Source organism: Pteronotus mesoamericanus, unplaced genomic scaffold (assembly GCF_021234165.1).
Source record: "Pteronotus mesoamericanus isolate MK-2021 breed Mesoamerican mustached bat unplaced genomic scaffold, CSHL_Meso_final contig_182, whole genome shotgun sequence".
In the NCBI taxonomy this organism is placed as follows: Eukaryota; Metazoa; Chordata; class Mammalia; order Chiroptera; family Mormoopidae; genus Pteronotus; species Pteronotus mesoamericanus.
This window is the reverse complement of record NW_026555078.1, coordinates 23413469-23430035: the sequence shown is the minus strand read 5'-3', so window position 1 is coordinate 23430035 and position 16567 is coordinate 23413469. Positions and strand designations below refer to the sequence as shown.

Sequence of the window (16567 nt, the reverse complement as noted above, 5' to 3'; positions counted from 1 at the left end):
TGTCAGGAGGCCAAGGGGAACAGACTGATGTGGACACATAGCTGGACCAACCTAAGTGGTCCAAATGGAAATTATTTCCATGGCTGTAATCTCATTAACATTATTCTCCTCACCACAAAATGAACACGCTCTAAGCTTTTTATCACTAATGCTATATAATTTCTCACCTTATATCAAAGTACATTTGCAATTGGTGTTTTTGACAGCAATGTGGTACAAAGCAACTTGTAAAATAATTTTCAAATATAAAGTAGCATATTCCTGTTTAGCAATAATAGATACAAATCCTATTTCTGTCTTCTATGTGATTTAATATTTATAATTTTAGAAGCACAGAGTTTTTAGAATCTCCTCTTTTCCTTATTCTTTTCCTGCCTCATCTCTTGACATTTTTCTTTCCATGAGTGTCCTCCTTCTCTGACACTAAAACTTCCCTCTGTGTTGAGAAAATATTACTCTTTCTCATTGTGCTTATGGTTCTGCTTTGACTTTCAGACCCATTGGCCATGACATTAAAAGAGGGGAATGCGTGTTGGCCAAAGGAACCCACATGGGCCCCTCAGAGATTGGTCTTCTGGCAACTGTAGGTGTCACAGAGGTTGAAGTTAACAAGTTCCCGGTGGTTGCTGTCATGTCAACAGGGAATGAGGTAAAAAAGAGGTGGGGGGAATGAGACTTTCAGATAAAAGTATTTCTGACATCTGTGTGGTAAATAGAACCGTGTGGATTATAGATATTACCACATTCCTATGACAGAGAAATAAAAATTGGCTTCAGGATAGTTCAAGTACAGAAGATGAGAAAGAAGAACTAGAAATTACATATAAATAATTCCTTTCATTTATTAGAATGAAATATTATAACCACTGGCCTTTGCAAACACACACTATAATGTAAGAATGTTGACTGATAGCTACAGAACTCAACTGTCCAAACAGGTGCTTAGTCTATTAGGACAATGAATTGTACCCGCTCTGCTGTGATATAGGCCACCTCTGTGTGGTCAGTAATTCAGTGAATTGGATTACCATGGCTAGCCTTCTTCCTGCTAAAATTCCCTGTGATCTTTATCACCAGGAAGAGTTTGATAATTAGGTTTTTTCTCTCTCTAAAGATAGCATGTCTAGTGGCATGCAATTTAGAATATATCGAAATGTCATCTCAGCCCTGATTTAGGGAGGGGAATTTAGTCAATCTTTTTCTGAGAATTCTTGAAAAACTTGCTATTCCTGTTTTGCTTGGGTTATACAAAAATTCAGTTGGAGGTTCTAAAGTCAAATTAAGAATATTGAAAAGTAAATCTGCTGGAAATTCAAAGCCTAAGATGAGAATCAGAAACTATTGGTATTTTTTAAAATTAATTCCTTTAGACCTTACTATTTATAGAAAGATTAACAGGATTTCTTCTTCTTCTATCTCTCTCTTTCCCTCTTTCTTTCTCTGTTAAGCTTTAACTTAGATCTTGGAAAATAAGCCATTTGTTACCATTATTTTTCATCTCTCCATGTCTTGAGGAGGAACATTTTCAAGGATCTCTGTATTACCCTTATAATTCTTTTGGAAAGTGCAAAAGGAAAGAATAGAATGTTTTGTTTTGCTAATGGAGAGATAAATCAACAATATAGATTTGCTTACTTCCCAATATATGTATACTAGTCATTCCTTAAAACTAGTGATTGACCCAAAACATTCTTTCCAGTTGATCACTTAGTCATGGTTTCAATTTCCCTAGGACCAACTGACACTATGTTTAGCATCAGAAAGTAATTTATTTTAAACTTAATGAACTATTCTTACTTGTAATTTATTTATATGATTTCTACATCTAAGTGGGAAAACTAAATAGAATGTGTGAACTCATAAATAACTAGTTATTAGGCAACTTTGTTTCAGCTATATTTCTTGTATTCTTCCTGATGCTTTTGTAGGGCTGGCCTAATATCCACAGTTATCCCCAAAGTATATTGGTAGTATTTTTTAAAGCTATCTTTTGTACTCTTTTATAAGCTATTGATTGCTGGTAGGGAAAGGTGATGGGGTGAGAATAGAGATGGAATTTACATAATGAAATCTAAGGAAAATTTGTAGTCCTAGTTTCCTGCCCTCATAGACTTCATAATCCTTGGAAAGGCTTTGATATATTTTATATGCCCTCCCTCCCCTGCTCTCTCTGGCCTGTTGTATTACAGTGGTTTTCCAAGGAAATAATACTTCTAAATTCTATAATCTCTGGTTCAACATAGTTCAACATTCCTCCCCTACTGTAATCTGAAATTAGTTGTTATTATGACGTTCTATTATCATATAGTTTCTTTCAACAAACGTTTATTTCATAACTCTATGAGTGACACTATACTGGAAACTGGGGATAAAATAGATGAATAAAGCGTAGTATCTCCTAAAGGCTTGAGATCCTCAAATAGCCAAAAAACAATAGAAAAAATTATTCATTTATTTTCAGAGAGGCCAAAAGAAATTACACTTGTCTATCAATGTGGCAAGTCTATAATTTAGTCATTCATAGCACAACTCTCCTTAAGTATTAGTTCTGATTTCCCCTGTCATGTATGGCTCCACATATGTCTACTTCTTGAATTCAGTGTTGTATATTGGTAAGCAGAACAGTGGCTTTAGGCAAACCAAGAATGCCATACAAGATGTCTATGTATACCATATTTAAAACCTGCCCAATATTTTTTGACTACATGAACTTGTTCAGGATAAGGGAATTATTTCAGAATCTGGAAGGTACAGTTAGATGATAACTACCATAGTGTAGCCTCTGAAGACCCTTTTTTATTTCAACAAACTAGGTATGTTAAAATTTAATTAATACTATGCAGTAATTATATAATTTTAGGCATATGTTTCCAAAGTTTTGCATTTGTTCAGTTAATATTTTTGAGCAATTAATTACATGCTGGAATTCCCACCAGGGGTTCTCTTATTTTACATCAGACTTATAAGATGTAAATACACTGTATTGTGAACCAATGTGCTTTGATATTGAAAAGGAAACTCAGCATCAAGCAGGGCAATAACAGGCATTCTTCAGTGACACCAGTCTTCTTGGCAGTCCACACAGCCATCCAAGGGTATTTCCTTTGTTCTTCAAATGACATTCAGATGCAAGGGAATAAGAATTATATTAGAAGATTATGGGAGCCACCAACTTAGGAGCCCCATGTCCTACATAGAAATTAGTACTTCTTGCAGCTTCTAGGGTCCTCACAAGAGAAATGCCCAGTTGCAAGAGTTACCACGTTCATAGAAGCCCAAAGCTATAGTTTCCCACTAGGTATTTATAGTTTATCTGTATAATAGTTCATTCCAGTACATATGCAAGTTATTTGTTATCATTTTTACCATAGAAATGTTGCCTAGTAATACGGACATTTCATCTTTATCAAATTTCCAGGGGAACAGAGTTATAAAATCAACCCAAGATCAAATTTGTCCTTAGGGATGGAGAAAGTGTTTGTTAATCCTTTACCCTGCAGATACATTATCTGTAGAGAATTAGAAACCAATAATAAAACTGACTACAAGTCAGTCTGCTTTTTATTAATACCATGCACTGATAATTCTAAACACCACCAGTGATAAAATGCTCATCTCCACTGGGGCAGGCCACTCCCACTACCCTTTCCCCTTAGTGGGCTACTGCACTGATGCCAGGCACTGTTCTGACTGCTGGGGATATAGCAGCATGTAAAGCAGACAAGTTTCCTGTGCTTACAGAATTTATATTCTAACAGGTGCGGGGATTAGGAGGGTAATATTCAATAAACAAACCAATAGTAGTAAATGATACGAAGAAAAATAAAGGGTCAGATGATAAAGAGTGGTAGTAGAAGAGGTATAACGCCAAATATTATCTGTTGAAACTTACCCCACATTAACCCTTTAAACTCCTCTAAACAATAAGGCTGGAAGCCTGAAAACTCTATTTCCCAGGCTGTATTTCCATCTACGGTACAGTTAGGTTTTGCCATCGGAGTGCATTAACATGATATCTGAAGGTGGAAAGAAATTACCGGAAATATAATCTCCCTAACTCTAAGTAACATTACTTTCCACCAGTAGCCCTGGGGATTATGGCGACTTCCTGCAGTTATTGATCTTTAGTAACCAATACATTTGTAACCAATTCCCTGTATTAAATCCTCCTTTCTCCCACCCCCTTCCATCTGAAATACCTAGAGGAGTTTGGTTTTCCTGTCTTGACCTAATTCATTGAGTCTTCCGTTTTATATAGGATAATCAGGCCTCACTGATAAGGTGGAATTAAAGTGGAACTCAGAAGGCCTTGAGGGCATATGTCAAGTGAAGGGAATGTGTTCCAAACAGCAGGAACAACAAACAGAAAAGCCCTGAGGTAAAGTGCATGCTTGTCATGTTTGAGGAACAGCAAAGTGAGTGTGGCTGGAGTATAAAGGCAAAGGACCAAAGAAAAAGGAGATGAGGTTGGAGAGGTAGTAGAAACAAGATCATTTTTTCTAAATAGCCAATTTTGAGTAAGGAAAACATAATGCTAAATGTTACATCTTTTTTTTAAGTATAGCTTTCTTAAATTTTTAAATGTTTACTCTGTCTTCTTTGTGGTATTTCATATAGGAAGGTAAAGGAAAAAAGCAGGGAGACTAGTTAGAAGGATCTGCAACTCCAGCAAGAGATTTGGGCCGGAGTGGGAGCACTGGAGATGGTGTGAAATAATCAGATCCAGGATATATTTTGAAGATAAAGCCAATAAGTTTTGTTAGTGAATTCAAAGCAGTTTGTAAGAGAAAGTGAGGAGTCAAGATGAATTCCAAACTTTTTGGCCTGAGCAATTCTAAGGATAGTTATCATTTACCCAAGTGAGCGATTTAGGCAGTAGAAATCAGAAATTCTACTTCGGACATGTTAAATTTGAGATATTTATTAGAAATCCTACTAGAAATATTGAGTAAGCAATTAACATATTTAGTCTGGAGCTTAGGAAAAAGAGCAGAGCAAAGGTATATATTTGGAAGTTACCAGCATATACATAGTAAGGGGGTTTTTTTGTTGGTTTTTTGTTTTGGTTTTTTTTAGGATATACATACTATTTAAAATCATGAGACTAAATAAAGTCACCTAGGAAGTAAGTATAAATAGAAGACAGGAGATGCAAGTTTACGCTTAGGAGGCAGTTATATGCGTATTTTCCTCCTCTTTAACAACCTTTATATTTCCCAGTTGTATTTTCTAATTTTGACTCTTGATGACACCATCTCTTTTTCATAAAATACATTCTTATCCTCATTAAACTTTAGATAGTGACCTACAGGTATTCACACTGGACATCAGTTGGCCAGCTACCAGTATCTTCAAGAAGTCAAATTGTATACTTGTTATCTATTTACCTCAAGTGCTATCAATAATTATTCCTTCAGTAGATGCTGGTCTTCTAGTTTTGAAGGTACCGTTTCAGTTACCTTCAGCCATATTTCATAATTCATTGATTCATTCAAGTTCTCTTTCTCTTTCATTTTTTTCTAATTTTCTTGGCCACTATCAGTATTAGAGGCCAGCACAAACAATTTGAACTTTAGATATGCACAGTCTGTCTAAAATCTTTATGTAATGTTCTTTGGGGCCTTCCACAAGCAGCTGCTGTTATAAAGCTAGAATCTTTAAAACCTCCTTCCCCACTAATAAGAGAAGGAACAGGAAGTTGACTATTTACTATACCCAGAACTGCTTTGTGCTTTATAACTAAAGCAATACTATGAAGTTAGCATAATTATTCATAAAATTGACACTCAAAAACACAGCAATTTGCCTAAAACTTTTTGTGTAAGTTGATGTAGCCTTGTTTCATAGCTATGTCTTCTTGCTATAATATTTTCTCACTATGCCACAGTGCTTCCTACTAGAGCTTTCTTAAATTTCATTTCTCCAACTTTTCAATGGAAGTCTCTGAAATCTGTCAGGTTAGGTAGTATACATTACTTTCCTCTAGCTATATTATACTTCTTTTCTAGAGTAAAGACCGTGGCTCACTACTTTAAAGTTTCCTTCACTAACACTTCAGGTAGCTCTACTTGTTTAATCTATTCCTTTGCTTACTGTGTTAATACCAAAACTGGATGAGTCCATCCTCCACCTACAATTTTTCTCCCAAGCAGAAAAACATTACTGAAAACAATTCATGCAACTGAAATAACCACTACAAATTTCTACCATTTAATGTCAACCTGGCACTTAAAAGTTGCTCAGTAATTCTGATATAACTGTCTTGTTGATTTCCTGGTACATTCCTGCAGTAGACAGTTCATTTATGCATTCAACACCCTCTTTAAACCTCAGCACCAGCCCTTTCTCACTCCTATCAGATGACCTCACTGGTGACATTTATGGAAAAGCTAAAATATACTTGTCAAACTGAACTAGATGCGGGTTCCCTCATTTTTACCTTCCCTTTACCGCAAAATTTTCCCCATTCTATTAGCTATCTTTCCAACAATCTGAAAACAAAAATTAGGACAAACTTAATCAAACCAAAAAGTCCTGGGAACCTTATTCTTACAACAAACAAAATAAATATTGGCTCACTTTGGCATAAGTGCTAGACATATAACTATAGGCAAAGAATCCCCCAACCAAAGAGGCTCAAGGGACATCAGTGAAATGCAGTGTAACCAGTAGGATACTACTGATGGCAAGGGTCCTGCCAAAGTCTTGGTGGGAGCTCAATGACTGTCAAAGTCCTAACACAAGGACAACCAAGGAAACTCAATCATATGAAACGAGATATATGAAAGTTTCTGAGCAAAGATTGAGCATCACCTTGACAAAGTCTCAGTAGTGTCTCAAAAGGGAAGTTACAGAAGGATAGTTACAGGATTTTGAGGACTAGAGTTTATCATAAGGTGGTTTTAAGGTAAAAGTTTGTAAGGAAGGTCTAGGAAGAAACTAGTCAGATCTTGTAAAATAAATGAGTTGCTAAAAGTCTTATCTTTCTAGTATATGAGTCCATGTGCTAACGTTACCATGGTCTCAATTTGTCCACGGTCTTAAGTTGGAGCATATACAGGTCTGAACAAGCTTGTGTTAAAACAATTTGACTGAAGATAGCTTGAGTTATATGTCATGGTTTGATACAGTTTATCTTGCAAGTTGATGTTTCTGCTTTATATCCCAGAATGTAGGAGTTTGTAGGCAAGATAATGAGTTATAAGGCTTTTGCAGAAATTCAGACATGCTGAATGTCTGAAATTGGGGGGTGGGCAGTATTGATAACAGAATGAATGAAAACTTTGGGTCAAGGAGGAGATTAATTAGGATATTCTTAAGGATTGAGACATTTGGAAAGATAGTGGTATGCAAAGGGGGAAAAAAACAAAGATTAAATGTTTGAAAACTGAGAACACAGTGGTACCATTGAATATAATATAAAGAGGAAATCGAAATTTAATATGTGGTAGATAGGAAAGTAACAAGGTATGGAGGTAATGCATTATGTTTTGTTTTACTTTTTATTCACTCTAGAATGTAAAACTTTTAAATTAAGTATAGTTGACATACAATATTGTATTAATTTCAGGTGTACAACAGTGATTTGAAATTTATATAACTTACAAAGTGATCATCGCAAGAAGTAACTACCTGCCACCATACAAAGTTATTGCAATATTATTGACCGTATTTCCTATGCTGTACTTTACATCCTCATGACTTATTTATGTTATAAGTTTATACCTCTTAATCCCCTTCACCTTTTTGCCCATTGCTCCACCTCCCAACCCTCTGGCAACTATCAGTTGTTTTCTGTATCTGTGAGTCTGTTTGTTTTGTTTTATTTGTTTATTTGTTTAGTTTTTTTAAGAGTCAACATATAAGTGAAATGATACAGTGTTTGTTTTTCCCTGACTTATTTCACTTAGCATAATACCCTCTAGGTCTATCCATGTTGTCACAAATGGCAAGGTTTTATTCTTTTTCATGGATAAGTAATATTCCATTGTGTGTGTCTGTGTGTGTGTATAACTTCCTCTATATCAATTTATCCATTGATGGACACCTAGGTTGCTTCCATATCATGGCTATTGTAAATAATGCTGCAATGAACATGGGAGTACATATATTTTTTTTAATTAGTGTTTTGTTTTCTTTAAATAAATGCCCAAAGTGGAATTGCTGAGTCTCTCTTTGTCTTGTTTTAGCCTCTGTTTTAAAGACTATTTTGTCTGGTAAAAGTTGTTGCTATCTCAGCTTTCATTTCCATTTTCATGTAATATCTTTTTCCATCCCTTTATTTTTAGTCTTTGTGTGTCTTTCGATCTGAAGTGAGGCTCATGTAGGCAGCATAGGTAAGGGTCTTGTTTTTTATCCATTCAGCCACCCTACATCTTTTGAATGGAGCACTTAGTCCATTTACATTTAAAGTAATTACTGATAGGTCTTCCATTGCAGCTGGGCCACAACTACTACAAACACACTGTCAGGAGAGGCTGGCTGTGAGGCCTGCCTGCACCTGTTGCAGGCACGCTGCTGTGGAGGGCAGGCCTTCCATGTGGCTGCCACAAGGCTCAGCCTCAGCTTCTTGCAGGCACACTGCTGTGTGCTGGGGCTGACTGAAGCCACCAACCAGGTATGGCCAATTAGGAACCACTTTGAAGGGGTTCCAGCCTGGGTGTGTCCTCAGGGAAACACCAAGATAGTATGAAGAGTGTTATCAAGGTTAATAGAGAGAGTCAGAAATAGCACCTGCCAGCATCAGACCGGGTAGATGAAAAGAGATTAAAAAGGGGGAAATAAATAGTGCCCACCAGCACTTCAGACTCTGGAGAAAGTTCCAACAGACCCTTGTCCCTCCAGCAGATGCCCTACAAGTAGTAAGTGTATCACCTTCATGTATGACCCAGGTGCTTGTCAAACTGCTGCCTCCTGTGCTGGTACTCAAACAGAGTGCGTTCTTGGTTTCCTGCAGCCGTTTGGCTCTCCCAGACCTAAGCTCTGCTGGTTTTCAAAGCCAGATGTTATAGGGGCTCCTCTTCCTAGTGCAAGACCCCCCAGACTGGGATTCTGATCCCTCACTCTTCATGCAGGGACCTCTGTGGTTATGATATCCTTCCCATTAGTAAGTCACTGATTGCATGGGGCAAAGGGGGTAGGGTGGGTCTTAACTAGACTGAGTCTCTGCCCCTCCTACCTATCTCAGTGTGGCTTTTTTTTTTTTTTTAATATCCATAGTTGTAGAAATCTTTTCCGCTAGTCTTCAGGTGGTTCTCAGAGGTAGCTATTATATAGTTGTAGTTTTGTGTCAATGAGAGAAGGAGAGCTCAGGATCTCCCTATCCTGAACCCAGAGCCAGAAGCCTTGCTCTTAAATGACAATTTAACTTGTCTCTGAAATATTTATTGTTCCTTGTGGTTGGTGCACTGTCCCTACAAGTGCTTTGCATTTTTTTCTTTTGTATTTTAACTGTAGTAAGTTTCAAACATCATTCCAGAGATGACCAGAAGTATGATACCAGAAATTAAAATTCAGTTTTAAAGGGGAATATTGTGACTTTATTCTATTGTAGTATATTCAGCCTTATAATTTTCCATTCAATTCTGTATGCTTTCTTTGAAAATGCTTAAAATACACTGCTTAAATGCTTAAATTTAAAATGCTTAAATCCCATCCCCTCGTTTAACTAGTTACTATTCCATTATGTCAATTTTACAGACAAATAACAAATTTTCCAATGATCTCTAATTCTGTTATTTCTGGAACTGTTTACAACAAAATAGCAGAGAGGAGCATGAAAGGCAAAGAAAACACTCTAAGAACAGAGGGATCTTACTTAGTTGGTGGTCTGTACCATTTTGTGAAAAAAAAATTATATAAGCACATAGTTTTCTATCTGAAAAATGTTATCTGATTAATGGAGTTAAAGAGCTGCAAGCTTTGGCCTTTATAAAATTATAATGACTTCACTAATGGTGTGTTAATTAAGATCAGAAAATTAATCTGTATTAGCACTACAATAACAATTTTTCAAGCTCTGCCAGTGACTAAGTATGAAAGTGGGTTGCAATGTCACTTGGCATCTGATTAAGTTAAATTTGTACAGAATATGAAGAAAAGACTCCCAGGTGACACTAAGTTTTTCTCCAGCTATTATAAGGGGACAGTTAGTTGCAAAGCTACTACTTTTCCAACATAAAGCCAAAGGTCCAGCCACATGAGTCAGAAGGAAAACTGAATGGGCTAGAGATTGTTGTCTGGGAGAAATGAGATATGAAGCCCTGAGTGTTGACCATATTAACAAACAGCCTGAACATCTAAATGTGCAGGTTTGCATCCAACCTCCTAAGATAATATTCCAGATTTTTCTCACTTCAAGTTTGTATTTTTTTCATTTTACAATATTTCTGAAATCAAAGATCATCTTAAAATTAATATATAAAATTAAAGTTGTATGTTATATGTGTGCATGTGTGTAAGGACCCAATACTCTTAAGTATTTATAATCTAATCTAAATCCATGTTCACATTATAAACTCATTTCATCTATATGATCATCTAGGAGTAACAATATGAGAGCAATTGGGGGAAAACAGGTGCTCTTTCAATATCATATCATAAAGAAAGGAAAGAGAATATTGTTTATTGTATATTTATCTATATGAACTAAATACTCATTATCATTTAATCCTCACAACTACTATAGTAAGGTAGTTATTATTACTATACAGTAATGGACAAAAGTAGGCTTACAGTTGTGAGTACATGAGATAGTTTATTCTTATATATTTATTATTATATTACTTATTTGTATTATAACTTCAAACCTACTTTTGCCCAACCCTATATATTATAAATGAGAAAATTAAGGCATGTTTGGGCAACTTGAATTTGAACCTTATATGAATCCCAGGCTCCTTCTACTATGCTACACTGTTTCACTGGAACATCCTAACATATAGAAAGCTTCTTATAATTTTCCTTATAGACATATGAGAGTAGGTATTAAATCTCTATAAAGGGTGATTCAATTCTGAATCATGGAGTTGTATTACTTGTTTAAGTTTGCTAATAAAGAGACAAGACATCTGTCTCCTTCAAATAAGCTTGACTTCCTAGGTATTTTTTATTCCGCTTCAGAAAAGAGATCAAAAGCTTGAAAGAAAAGATAAATGATCATTCTCTTTAGACTTGAGACTGTCATGTCACACAGTCTCTACCTCAAGTGATGTCATGAAAGACAAATTGGAAAATAATATTGGGAGTTAAAATCAAAGTTGTTTTATTTAGTTTGCCCTAATAAGCAACCACTGGGAAGACTAGCATCTCCAGAGCACTAATGTCAAATTGTAGCCAGAGCTGTTGTAATGTTGGTCCTGATGTTTAGTTACCATTTACATTTTTGCAACACCATTTTCTCATATTCCTATACATTCAATATTTATTCAAATATCCTTTGAGTATATATCTTCTATGTGCCAAATACTGTTGTAGATGCTAGATATGCTAAACTCTGTTTACTAGATCTATTTTTTTTCCATCAACAATAGACAACATTATCCTGAGAGAATAATTTGTGGTGGTTGTTTCTGGTTTTATAGCTGCTAAATCCTGAAGATGACCTCCTACCAGGAAAGATTCGAGACAGCAATCGTTCAACCCTCTTAGCCACAATTCAGGAACATGGTTACCCCACAATCAACTTGGGAATTGTAGGAGACAAGTAAGTATTAGATTTTATTTTTAAGTTGTTATTGTACAAATAGGAATTTTGGGAGTACTAACTAAGTGGGATTGTTGCTAAAGAGACCAAAATTAAATACAAGAATTTTCACTGAACTTCATTCTTCAGAAGCTAAAGAATTATGGAGATAGTTGTGTCCATTGGGGACAGACATTTTCCTGGAATGCCTATTATAACAAGAGAAATATTTTACTCTCCTATGAGTATATTAAGTTTACAGGAATGTTTTTTGATAGTGTTGTCTTTGCCCTAGCGGAACTAATGGTGATAGTATTTTATTCCTATTCACACTTTTACTGTTTCGAGAAAGACAAGAAAGACATGGGTGAGAATAGTAAGAGAGAATGTCAAAAGTAGCACTTAACTGATTCTTTGAACCTTAAGTACAATTGCTTTCAAGAGCTTCTATATTTATTTTTGCATCCTTATGTAATCTGAGTTTCTCCATACTTCACCCACTTACAAGTTCAAAGGGAGCCACATTGACTAAAATATCCATCTCCAACAGCATATTTACTAAATTAACTCATTCCTCTGCTAACTTTCCCAGGTATTTCTGTGAATCTACAACTATGCCTTACATGTGATCAAAAGCAAGTCTGCTCTTTCTGAGCACCCCACCACCATGCAACACTGCTACTCAGCCATCTTTCACCAGGCACTATTTCCGGTTCACCAGAGCTATGCCTGCTTTTAGTAATTCTAGAATATCAGCCTGGTGGAGACAAAACTAGGAGACAAATCTCGGTGGTGGATACCATGAAGTGTCTGTCACCCATAATTGTCCTTCTCTCTTATCACTGCTTTGTCACCGAGGGAAGCTCATTATACCTTGATCCTTCATCCCTGAAGATGAGTGCTTTCTCAGGGATCAAATGGGCTTTTAAAGAGGCTCTGCCCTACCATTTCACAAGGTATGCTCTCACACTTCTAAGCCCCACCTTATGCTCAAACTGGGCACAACACATCAAACCCTGGACACAGCAGCCCTTCAGTAACCTGGGAAGCAGCAACTTTTATGTCATCTCACCTTTCAAAGGTCTCTTCTTTCTTCCTGATTTTCTTTCTTTCTCTGGGGACATTGGAGTAGAAGCTGTTAGACATATTTTCAAATGTCGTTCTTTTTAGATGCTTCACGTTTGTGTTTTCCTGGATGTTTAGTTCTAGAGAAGTCCATAGCTAAGTACCAGTCCCCATAGAACGCATGCTGGTGACGCCAGAGTTACCTCATGTCACCTCATGATCCAAGCTCGCCAGTCCAGTAGAAAGAAACCACTGAAAGAAGGGGGAAATGGGAGGGCTAGTATTTTGAATTTGAACCTAACCTGTAACCTCTCCTTCCATATAAATTTCAAACACCTAAAAATTATCCTGATGCAGATACATCTTTTAAAAAGACAAAAATTAACTTCTGAGAAAAGAGAGGACAACTCCAAGAGTTTCAAAAACACAAAGCAAGCCTAAAACTCAATAGAACAAACTCACTAGGTTGTTCAGGTTTTGTTTCCTACCTACCATTGGCTCTGGCCCTGCCTACAAGTGAATTAAAGATCACTAAGAAACAGTATAAAGTAAAAAGAACTCTTATAAGTGTGTGTGCCATTTTAATCTTAATCTGTTCTGGACTATGATTCTGTCCATTTTCTTATCTTATTTTGGTACTGTTGTATACCAAAAAAAAGGTTACTTGATATACTTCATATGCTGCTATTACCTTACTATAAAAGCCAAAACACCATGGAAACATTCTTATATTTAATTGTCTAATATTTAGAGGCTAATTATTTTATTATCAGGAGCCCACACTGTTGGTTTTTGGTAGGCATTTCCTAATAATTAATGTTGATATTACATATAACTCCAAATGTATCTTAAGAACAGCATATAAAGAACAACCAAGATACAGGCAATCCTGAAAATATTCAAATCTCCAGTGTATATCCTTTTCTTGGATTGAAATACCTTGGTGAAACAGAGAACATTCTTTTTTTTTAAATTACAATTGATACAAATCTAGACTTTCTCAGTCTAAAATGCTATATTAAAAAGGCCCAGAGGAAATGGTTGAGAACGCAGAGGTGGAATGTGGGAGGAAAGACTTTATAACTGTTCTAATGGAAATCTGTGCTGGGAGTTTAGCAAAGGAAACAAGGTACATTTAATCAGCAGCCTGTTGATATTCTATGATGGTTGCCTCCCTCTTCATTCTTCTCTTTCCTATGTAACCATTTACTAAAGAAAGTAAATGTTGTTGTACAGAAGCCTCTACCCTGGAGCTCTCCAAGGAAACAAAACGGGTCATGAAAGAAACTACCCTGTGTTTAAAGCAGAGAAAGAAATAGTTCAAGAATGTCAGCCAGGACACAACCTTTCCTCAGCTATGACAGATAAGAGTAGAGAGTAAGAGTTCTATTCCTGTATTTAAAACAGATTTGAGTGTGGTTTTGAAATTCTATTGATATATGATTCTACTTCTCAACTCTTATTCTTAACACCTACCCTAATTTTAACAATCAATATTAAAACTGTAGAATCAGACTGTGTAACATATTTAGATTGAATTGAGCTGAATTTTGCCTTTGCTTATTGTACATTTTATTTTAAAAAGAGGGTACAGTGAAAAATATGAGAAGGATATTTCGAATACCTGAAAGTTAACAACTATACTTTAAGAGCATTCATTTTTAAATATGTGTATGTTAAAATACATTCCTTGAGACATATTTTCTCACATTGTGTAGAACACAGTACCTGTTGGGGTTCCCACTGTTTTTCTCCAAAAAGACAAATTTTGAAACTCAAATATGTTCAGTGAATTAGCTTAACATTATACAAGCTAGTGGCAGAGGTATGAATGGAATAAAATTTTCCTGAAATTAACAATCCACAATTCTCTGCTAACAATAAATGTAAGTATGTCAGAAGAGAAGCATCACTATGGGAGAGAGGTCCATTTATAAAGATAAAGTTTTAGCTAGAGCATGAAGGATGAATAGGATTTATATACTGTATCTTGCCATGTATAATCTACATTTTTTTCCCCAAATTTTTTAGGAGAAAAAATAAGAATGCACATTACACATGGGTAGTATGAACTCCATATCTATATAAATGTTTTTAATTCTTTTTATTTATACTTATGCTGTAGAAGTATAACTCTAGAGAGCATTAACAATATCCATATGCAAAACAATACCCTGAAATACAGTAATTGGTTTTGTTTCTAAATATAAATAAATAATTCAATTAAAAATTTAAAACAGAAGGTTTTTTTCCCTGAAAGTTTGGGCCAAAAACATGGGTAAACACTATACATGAGGGTGTGTTATACATGGCAAAATATAGCAGTTAGAAAAAGAGAGTGTGTTGAGTAGGAAACATGAAAACAACAAAAATAGAGAAATAGAAAATAAAATAGAGAAGTAGAAATAAATAACCACTCAAGGAAAGCCAGACTGATTAGAACAGGAGGTTCAGGTAAGGAAGATAATGGAGGTAAATTTGGTAGGAACTTTGAAAGGCTTTGCAATCCAGGAAGAACTACTCGATTTAGTTAAATGTGGAACTTTTTAAAGCATAATTGTCATAACAAATCATTATTTTAGAAAAATAATTTAACCAAGATGTATCACATGGGCTAAAATTGGAGGTGAACTAAAAATAAGAGCAATACAATTTGTTTATTCATTGTTCAGTCAGTCAAGATGGATTGTGTACCTATATGAATCACCTAGAGATATTATTAAAAATAGTTATTATTCAGCAAATCTGGGGTGGGCTCAGATTTTACATTTTCTAACAAGTTTCCAAGTATACCAAGCTGTTGTTCCATTGATCACTGAAAGTAAATAGGATATAGTCAATTTCAGCATGCATCTGCTATGAATTTTAAGCCAAAAGCAATTGAAGATACAAAGCTGAAACAGACACAGATTTTGCTATTGAAATTACAGGTATTAGAAGTTTACAATAAATTATAGCCTAGTAAAACAATAAAAATGTATTTAGAAAGTTCCAGGACTCAGATTTGGAAGAAAAATTTTTTAAAAAGGTTAAATCAAAAGACATTGTGAAGTCTATTATAGAAAACAGAGGTGTGTCAATGTTGATTAATATTCATCTGGATTACAAAGCCTCGTTTAAGTTGTGTCTGTGAACACAAGTAAAATGCCTGCAAACCCCAGCTGTTAGTTCTCTCAACACAATTATATATTCCTCTCTAGCAACACCATTTCCACTTCTTCATGCTTCATTTGTAATTTTATCCTTTCTTGGTTTTTGTAGCTCCTCTTCCTGTGCTCACTCCCTGAATGTAGGTGTCTACCTGGCTCACTCTTGGCTTTCTGTTCTTCTAATTTCTTATGCTAATGGCTCACAAAGCTAATCTCAGTCTTGAGTTCCATGCCTAAATTCACCTGCTTATTAGATACATCCTTAAATGTAATATCCATTGCAAACTCAACATATCCAAAATTAAATTCATCGTTCCCAGCTTTCTCAGTGCCCTTCCCCGCTACCATCTTGCTCCATTTCCTTTAGTTCTTTTATCTCAGTGACTGCTACCACCATCCATGCAGTCACCCACCCAAAAGAAACCTGAATGGAAGTTATTACACCTCCTCTCTTATACTCAAACCTGTATTTAAGGCCTATAGATTGTTGTTTCTTCTCTACATTCCCATCTCCTCTTCCTTACCATCCTGGCTTAGTTTGGGGCTCAATCTATTTTTGTCCAGACATATGAGACTGGTCTCCCAGCCTCAAGTCTAGTTCCCCTCTAACTTACCATTGATTCTGCTACTAATATGACCTTTACAAAGTGCAGAGTATATACCTATGGCA

At 35.7% G+C, this 16567-nt stretch overlaps 1 protein-coding gene across 6 annotated transcripts in view; it reads left to right on the top strand.

The window, feature by feature from the left end:
* Positions 1–16567, top strand: part of GPHN (gephyrin) — a 439737-nt gene that overhangs the window by 379177 nt on the left and 43993 nt on the right. For all 6 annotated transcript variants that reach the window (XM_054567416.1, XM_054567420.1, XM_054567421.1 and 3 more), the window contains 2 exons: positions 496–649; positions 11583–11704. In XM_054567416.1, the coding sequence (XP_054423391.1) occupies positions 496–649; positions 11583–11704 (276 nt within the window). The remainder of the gene's footprint in view (positions 1–495; positions 650–11582; positions 11705–16567) is intronic.